Genomic DNA, 9,770 nt, shown 5'->3' on the forward strand with positions numbered 1-9,770 from the left:
ATATCATGTATAATATTAAAATTGAGCAAGGAATTCATATATGTAATAATATACAGCGGATTCAATTTTAAAAATGCAACTTTTAATATAAATCAAACTGTATAATAATTGCAAATTCGGTAAAAATATTGTTAGGTTGTCAACATGCCCCGATAATGAATTTTAAATATGTGCGTTAATAAACAAACCCACAATGTTCCACACATACTGGATTTTGTTGAATTGGATTGTGCGCTTTATACGTGTCCTGAAGCCGTCTCTGCTCATGAAAATTTAAACTCAAGATGCATGATCGAACAGAACCGCGGCGTGTCGTGTTGCTTACGAGTGCATAAGGACAGCCCACATATAAACCATATTATGCACTCCTCATTCCCCTGTGAAACTTCGTTCGACTGTGAGATCAGTCTTAAAGAAATTTTGGCGAGTGAATTACACTCACTACCATATTATGGTTCTCTCTAACAACCCTTAATTACAGTATAATAACGGTTTCACAGTCGCCGTCGTGTATGATTGGATGAGCAACAAATAAATTCAATAAATGATTAGTAAGATCAGTCCATTAGAAGCTGTGAAATGAATAAAATGATGTTAAAACAACGCGACCGGGAGACGATAACTAGCGGGAACGGGCGAAACTAAGTGAAGGCGTTGTTCATAAGAGCTTTGATAATAGGTTAACAGGATGATTTATGTTTAGGTATTACCTCGGGTATTACAGTGAAATCTTGACTATTATATTATTTAAAGAATTTGAAAACACTGTTGAATGTTAGTTATTAAAGAAAAACCACCAACCTGGATTGAATGTCCTTGTCCCTGCTGACTGATATGCAATTGCTGTGCTTGGTTTATTTGTAACGTTGTGCCAGATCCGTTTCCACCGGGTCCTGATGATGGCCTCGGCGGCGTTCCACCACCAAATGCGCCGCTTCCGGGCGTTGACCCTCCTCCTCCGCTATTCCTGGGAAGATAACCTGGACTGCCATGGCCACTCGCGCTAGGACTTCCGTAAGGTGAATACTGTTGCTTGTACATACCCGCCCCTTTACGTTTCATGTCGTATTCATTTCCCTGATATATCATTTCCTGTTTAATTATTTCAGGTTGAAAACTCGGACTATTTTTATAACTAGAATTTGAGGTAGGACTGCCATAGTCTCCTTGAAATTGAAAGTCGGGATACGGTGAACGGGGATTCGGCACCCTCGTGTTTGGATTGAATGAAAGGCCCATTTGGTTTTTATGCTGGTGCTGTTCGGCCATCTGCTTTAAGGTTTGAGCGGCTGGACTAAGTTCAGTCTTTCCAAAATCGATGTTGGAATACGACATACGACTTTTGGATATGTTCCCCTGACCTTCGAAGATCGGGGGGGAGTAGTTTTGATTTTGTAATAGAGGACTATGGGTATTTTTGGTATGGTCCAGTACATTTTGTGTCAGTTCTTTGGATTCCTCTACTTTCAAACCGTTGATAATTAAACACGTTTCCGTTTTGCTTTCATCAAAATCAAAGTCTTTCATAAACTCTGGATAATTGCTAATATCGGAAATGAGATCCTTAAAGGCGTCCGATGTTATAATTTCATCGTCAGGATCCTCGCCGATGAGATCCGGGAAACTACCGAACGCGGAGCCACCGTTAACGGCGGCATCTTTTTCTAACGCCGCGGCACATTGGTCTAAATCCGCGAAATCGTTGTCAGGTTCTTGCTTTACGCACTCGACTAACGTACCGATATCTACACTACTGCCAACGCCCGAACTTGGCCTTATATTTGATGCGGGCGTTGAAGGATTAGAAGATTTGGGCGACGATACATCACTCTTCACCGAGGCGTTTGTTAGAGCCTTCACCGTTACATTCGTCGATATTTGTTGGGGCTGAGAATTAGCTGCGGAAGTTGTGAATTCCAACTGTTGAACAATTTCGACAGAGAATTTAGTGAGGCCCTCGGGTTGATGAGCGGTGGTACCGTGTTGCGTGGTGCATTGCAGCTTCACCGGTGGTTCAAAACCATCGTTGGGCACTCCTGAGTCGTGGTCTTCGGCAGAGCGTTTTAAAAACTTCTGTTGCTGCAACATAAAAGAAAAAACATAAGTCTAACTATTAGAAATGATGGTATCTATGTTGACGATACGAAGTTAAATAGTAAGTAACGGTCGCGGCTCCTATCAGTGCAAATCAAACGTGAGTAATTGTCACCTTGTTTATGAACTGCGTCATTTGCATAAGGCAATGCAGAACTACATTATTACAAACATACTTGCATTATAAAGTTGTTTTGTTACAATGACAGCATAAAGACGAAGACAGTTACAGTTACATAAACCGTTCAAACTCGACTTTCGCGGTACAGTGCTTAAAACAGCGTTACGTTGCTAAATCTAATATACCTACATTAAAGTTTATCTCTGGCAAGTCGCAATTACACATTTGTATAACGTAGTCAGAACTCCGTTGCCGCATAACCCATTTTATTTACCTAATTCAAAATTAATGACGAATATTAATATTAGCAATTCGTTGTTGGAATGTGACGAAACCATTTCCATGGTATTATTACTATAATGGTACCTACGTATTAGTCCTCACGAAGGAGCACAGAAATACAATACAAATTAAAATCTCAGCAAATTGAGGGAGTTTGATGTTTGTTAATAAAAATAGGAATGAGCTAATTTTATTTCAATTGCATAACTCATAATGTTTCAACTAACGAGATGAGTGCTGTAACAGGTAGACATTATTATTGATTTAAATATTAATAAATTAAACAAATATAGCAAACGAGATCCTGAGTATGGCTGCTTGATATTGCGTATTATATGACTATGAGTATAGCTCATTTTGAATTTCAATTCGGTTCATAACTAATAGTAATAGAGATGTCAAAAGGACCTTCCTTATTTTTTATCTACAAATTTGATAAAGTCCACCTGCAAAATGTCATCGTCATCGGTCCACTCGTTTTCGAGCTATCGTGCTAACGTATAGACGGACAGAGATTTCAAAATTATGAACTCGCTAGGAGCTCGTTAATAAAGTGAATGTAGTAGACTGAAACATTTACTTTTACAGTGCACAGTACACCCACTGAACGCAATTGTCAATTTCTTTCGTCTTATTTTTTAACACCACCCAATACCAAATGGCGAGCGCTTGGATCTTTCGTAGTGGGTTTTGTCTGTCCGGATTAAACTTTGCGCTTAAACCCCATATCCTTTTCGAATTTTCGTTTTACAATGATTTACGTTATCTAGTTATCCAAACTACAATTACGTGATTGATTTATTTACAATTAATTAACAATGAATTTCTGACAGTCTTCAAATGGATTAATAAATAATAATAATTTAATAGTAATAATTTACTCAAACGCGTAGGAAATGTAGTACAAAACGAAAAGGAAGCACCTATAGAAGCATTAGACACGTTAAAACAGAAATTGGCAGTATATTCTTTTATTAATTTAATTTATTTATTATACCTCTCGTGTTCTAGGCCCTCAGCAGGCTTGCGCCCAATTACAGAGTGACCCGCATAATACTTTATTAGAGGTGCGACAAGACTCGGAAGATACAAGGAATCAGAAGAAACAAAATTGCAAAACAGACTTTTCAACAGAAATCAAAAGCAATTTACAAAAATCTAGAGAACAACCACAACGAAAATAAAGAATTCACCCTACCAACCAGCAAAAGTATTCAGGACTTTTGGAAAAATTTATGGTCCAAACTGAAACACATATTTAACATCAACAGGGGTACGCACAGAAGAAGACAGACAAAAAACCTACCACAACAGACAGATCATGACATTACAGAAGAAGACCTTGCCCAGTGCCTAAGGAAAGCGCACAAATTGAAAGCATACATCATTTCTGGTACACATGTTACATCGACTACATGGATCTTTGCCTACATTCCGCACAGTTGGCTACTGTATTTACAAAAAAACAAATATCTACAACACCACTGCCACCTTACAAACAAACGCTATCAAAATTAACAGGGGAATATTTCAAGGCGGCACCCTGTGGTTCTGTTTATGCCTCAACCCGCTATGTAACATACTTAATGACGCGACATACGAATTCAAAATCAAACGTCAGAAGACAATACTCCATACAATAAACCACTTGCTCTACATGGACGACATAAAGCTATATGCAGACAATAAAGTACACATTCTTAAACATCATTGAAGAATTTACAATCGAATTTGGCATGAACAAGTTTAAACTGCTGTATTGTGAAAAAGGGAAATATGACAGAGAACAACAACCACATACCCTCAAAAGCGAAATACTTACCACCCTACGACCAGAAGAAACGTACAAGTATCTTGGTTTTGAACAAAACACATGTATCAACCATACACAAATAAAACTACAATTGAAAGGAAGATACAAACACAGACTAACACTTCTGATAAAGTCCAAACTTAACTCCAAGAACCTTTTTAAGGCGATAAACACATACGCGATACCGGCCATTACGTGTAGTTTCGGACTAATCAAATGGTCACAGACAGAAATAGACGAATTTAACAGGTTAAACAGGACGCACCTCACCAAACATCGAAAGCTAACGGGCGATTAAAAATGAGTTGCTGTCGAGTCGCCTTTGGAAGTTCAAATTAAATACGATTTCACATGCAAACAAAAATTCCAAAGGTGACTCGACAGCCACTCATTTTTGATCGCATAGTACATCCCAACTCATGCATAGAACCCATTACAATCAGTAGAAGTGATGGAGGAAGAGGACTTTTAGACATTCATACAATCAGACAAACAATACATACCCCTAAATCTATGCCAAAGAAATACACAACAGCAACATTCACCGACAGAAACACAAAAAAAAGGAAGAATGGTCAAAAAAAGCGCTACACGGGAAGCATTGATGGCTTAAAAAGGGTCAATTATTTCCTGAAACCGAAGAATTCATATTAGTCATCCAAGATAACGTCGTAGCAACACGTAATTGCAGAAAGTACATTACCAAAGAACCAATAGAGACAGATACCTACGTGCAGAAAATGCCAACAAGTTACCGAGACCATCGACCATATAACAGGAGGATGTAGACTACTAGCGGGTACAGAATACACCGAAAGGCACGACATCGCTGCTAGAATCATACACTAAGAACTAGCATACAATAACGCAAACTTATAGAATCAAAGATGCCATATTACACATAACGTACTTGAAACGAAACACACAAACTTTATTGGGACAGGACAGTATACACACACATACGACAGTCAGTAGTAATCGACATTACAGTGATAAACAAAATACGTCACGAAACATTTCTAATAGAAATTGCAATACCAAACGACACAAATGTAAGAACTAAAGAACAAAAGAAAATTACAAAACACTTACCATTGGCCATCGAGGTAAAAGAATTATGGCAACAACACAAAGTAACAATAGTACCTCTTATCGTGTCAGTTACTGGAGTTACCAATAAACATTTCCTGCAGCATCTGAAAAATCTCGACATTCACCCATATACAATCATACAAAAGGCAGTCCTGTTAAAAACAGCTTCCATAACCAGGAAATTTTTAGAATAATTAACATACTTACCTTTGACTTGGTAATTACCCGTCATGAGTGAGTTAACCGCTTTAAGCGAGAAAAACATTAAATAATAATAATAACAACACATGCAGAAAAACACCGCAAATACACTAATTTGATATCTATTTGATTTGATTGACATTTAATATTATAATGTTTAGTTTCTTTTTATTTTGTACTGTATTTATTAAGGATCCTCATCAGATCCTTTATACGTTTGTATTGTCGTCCGTCCGTCCGTGTGCGTTATAACTCTTTTTAAATGTGACCGATTATGTTGAAATTTGGTGTACGAGTACTTTGGACATTAAGGACGGACACTTCACGCTATTGATTTTCAGGAAGCTGGCTCAACAGAAACAAAAGTTATATGACTTCGAGTAAATCAGGAACAGGAAAAACTGCGGGTTCAATATAATAGGTATCAACATATTTCATTCCCTAGGTCATGTATCGAGTTCGGACTTTCGATAGATTATTCCCTATGACTCGTAGATCTTTAATAATTCAATATAACTCTTCTCTGTGGTCTAGGTCAAAAGTGTTAGAGCAAAATGTACCCAAAATTATTCTTTAAATACGAATTTGGAGTTGTAAAAGCTTTCAAAGGGATTATCTTGATGCTAAAAGAGTACATCACGTGCACATTTGATAAGCGCGTGTGTGATACAAAGATGTTGAATTCTTTTTCTGAGGCCAATTGGATTTTGATCAAAACATTTCAAAATCGTTATTCATGCACCAAGATCGTTGGGGAAAAAACGAAGAGCATTATCTCAATGACTTGAATTTGATGCATTTTTGTTACCTATACAGGGTGGTGACTTGCGTAACGCATCATAGGGATTTCAATGTAAAATTCATAACATGCGTGTATTGGCTCCCCAAATTATTTTAGAGCAAAAATGTATTAGGTTTTACGCCAATCAACCGCATTAGTTTTCAATTTTGTTTCATATAAAAACGGAAAATTGAAAAAATAAAACCTGCATCTTTTTCAATAATCTGCGATGCCATGGAATTTTCTAAAACAAAAAGATATCCAGTTATCAATTAGCAACAGTTCGAAATTGATTTTATGATGGACTTGGTTACTGTATTGCAGTTAATGGAGACGTATTCGAACATTTATTGTAAATTGTTATTATTAGGAAACCGTTTTTAGTAATTTGGTCTTGAATTCGCTGTTCTAAATATAATACTTTTTAATAGAATTTGATTTGTTTTATAGCAGACATTCCATGGCGTGACGGATATTGGCGTAGTTTTTGTATTATAAAATTCCATGGCATCACAGATTATTGAAAAAGATGGGGATTTTATTTTTCCAATTTCCGTCTTTATTATGCAAAAAATTTAAAACTAATACGACTGAGTGACGTAAAAAATTTTTTTCTACAAACAACCTAAATACATTTTTGCTCTAAAATAATTTGGGGAGCCAATAATCGCATGTTATGAATTTTACATTGAAATCCCTATGATGCGTTACGCAAGTCACCACCCTGTATGTATTCTGTAAGACTGAAATAAATGGTCGTTCAAAAAGTAATGGTAATACCACAGATAAAATACCTCGGGACGTCTTGACATTCAAACAATTTAGATTCCTCACGGACAACACGAAAGCGCGCCCTTTGAGTTCCAGAGTAAAGTGCGATAAATTCCGCTATAAAGTGGATTGTCGTGGTCTCTTGATTCACATTCGTTGCTTCCTGTTCCTCGGGCTTGATCTGTCCCACTTATGGAGGCAACCGATTTATGTGCATCACCACTGGTTTTCCATGATGTCGTTTAGCCTCTTTTCGACTGTATGCGGCTCTTCCCAAGATTATTGTAATTTCGGGAATAGTTCGCGCCTCCTCTGGGGACGAAACCTACATAAGTATAACGAATGGGCAGGTTCGACATTTTTGAACTGAAATCGAGAGATTTTGTTATTAAAAAACGATCAGAAAAAAATTGGGTACAAAACATTGATTTTTACGTCCGCTGTAAGCACTTTAAAATCAAGGGTCGGTGCGAAGCAAGAAAACGTAGGTGCCTGTGCGTGAGACTACTCCGCATGACGTCAGTAGCCAGAAACATTTGCCGCCGTGCTGGCAAAGTATACGAATGTTTCTGGCTACTGACGTCACACGGGGTAGTCTCGCACACAGGTACGTTTACTTGCTTCGCGCCGACCCTTGATTTTAAAGTGTTTACATAACAGCGGACGTAAAAATCAATATTTTGCACCCAATTTTTTTCTGATCGTTTTTTAATAGCAAAATCTCTCGATTTCAGTTAAAATAAAACACATACCAAAATGTCGAACCTCCCTATTACAATATAGAAAACAAAAAAGAGTACTAAAGCATTGAGATTCGTTTGTGAAGTGATAAGAATTAGGTAAATTCCTAATTCTGTTGGAACCTTTCCTTGACATTTTCGACAGGGTGAAGAGGACAGTAATTCGATAACATGTAGAAATAATAATTTCTGATTAAATAAGGCTAATCCTATATTTCTAGCAAAACAAAAACTGACGTGCCATTCTAACATACCATACAAATATGTATCGAATTTGTCCCGTACACCACCAACAAATAAAAGTTTACTGATTTAGTACTGATGTCAGATAAAGGTTAGTAAATGAAACTCGCTGGAAGCATTAAATAGAAACACTATTATTCAATGCTGGAAGTTAGTTTTTAGCGCATTTTCCAACCAAGTTGGGTGTGCTATTGCAGCCACTTCGAGGCCTTAACTACTCCTACAGTTTTCAAAATATTAAGTTCGTTCTTTTTGCATTCGGGAGCGTATAGCTCTAGCACCTGAGCCAACGAAAATGTTGACAAATAAACTGCGCATGCGCAGGCTGATGCGCAGGCTGCGCAAACTCAACTTTCGGATTCCAATAAACACACAATTAATTGATTAACAATGACAAAAATTGATTCCGACTTCTTACTAATCTGGTCGTATAAAGATAACAAGTTGCATTTAACTTCACACACAAACACTGACAGATTATGTACACAAAACTAATTAATGACAAACAACATTAACTTGATGAATAAAATGACGAGTTGCCGATGGCTCTTCAGACGGTACCAAACTTTAACTTTTAATAACAAGAGAACGTTAATAGAAGGCCTCACAGTTGCACTAACTGCTTGATTGTTCAACTTGGCACCTCTACATCACGTTATTTTCAAAATGTATTATAGTTTTTACTTCCCGACTACATACGAAGTAGGTACATATGTATAAAGGAAAGTATTGTAATCGTGATAAATTTTCGATATGCCAATATTATACGTTTTCTGGACGTTTTGAAGGGGTCTAGGAAAGTTTACAGAAAACAGTTAACCGAAAAACAATTCACCGAAATGGCAATATACCGAAGGAACAATACGTCGAATTTCAATTTACCGAAAAGCAGATTTACCACATCACCGAAAATGTCTCCCGTTTTGAAAAAAAAATGAACTATTAAACGAAGGAGACTTACCATTAACTCGTAAACGGTGCATAATCAAGTTGAAACTTTCACATTAATTTACCGTTGTTAGAAACATAATAGTATTAACTATTGATAGTATTAATGTAATAATTGTATCAGCAATGTCATCTTGGACCTTTCCTGTTTAATATAATTGTACATTAACAATATTCCAAATTCCGACGTCTCGTTCAGTCGCAATTCGCGTTTGAAGTTTTGACCCAACCATCAGTAAGATCGTGGCCTTCATTTTTTTTACCTACATTGCCAATTCACGAACTTCGATCTACAAATTTGATAAAGAATCCACCTGCAAAATTTTATTGTAATCGGACCGTTCGTTTTCGAGACATCGTGCTAACGGACAGACAGGCGGATGAACAGACATTGCAAAATTATGAACTGGCTAGGACCACCTGAACTGTCAACAGTTTGAAAATTGGGCGTAAAATCGTTTGGTTGAGGATGGCGAATTTTACAACAAAAAAAAACATCTTTTCGGGCGAGCACATTTCCACCTCGATAGTTATGTTAATATTCGGTAAAGTGTGATTCGGTAAAACTGCTTTTCGGTCAATTGAAATTCGACGTATTGTTCTTTCGGTATATTGCCATTTCGGTGAATTGTTTTTCGGTAAACTGTTTTCGGTAAACTGTTTTCGGTAAACTTTCCGGGAGCG

General features: G+C 37.1%; 1 protein-coding gene across 2 annotated transcripts in view; it reads right to left on the bottom strand.

The window, feature by feature from the left end:
- Positions 1-732: 732 nt before the first annotated feature.
- The window catches only part of LOC116163321 (neurogenic protein mastermind-like), a 37,944-nt gene continuing 28,906 nt past the window's right edge, over positions 733-9,770 (bottom strand). For both annotated transcript variants that reach the window (XM_031477203.1, XM_031477204.1), the window contains exon 3: positions 733-2,079. In XM_031477203.1, coding sequence (XP_031333063.1) covers positions 748-2,079 — 1,332 coding nt within the window. In that variant the 3' untranslated portion in view covers positions 733-747. The remainder of the gene's footprint in view (positions 2,080-9,770) is intronic.

Source organism: Photinus pyralis, unplaced genomic scaffold, assembly GCF_008802855.1.
Source record: "Photinus pyralis isolate 1611_PpyrPB1 unplaced genomic scaffold, Ppyr1.3 Ppyr1.4_LG2, whole genome shotgun sequence".
In the NCBI taxonomy this organism is placed as follows: domain Eukaryota; kingdom Metazoa; phylum Arthropoda; class Insecta; order Coleoptera; family Lampyridae; genus Photinus; species Photinus pyralis.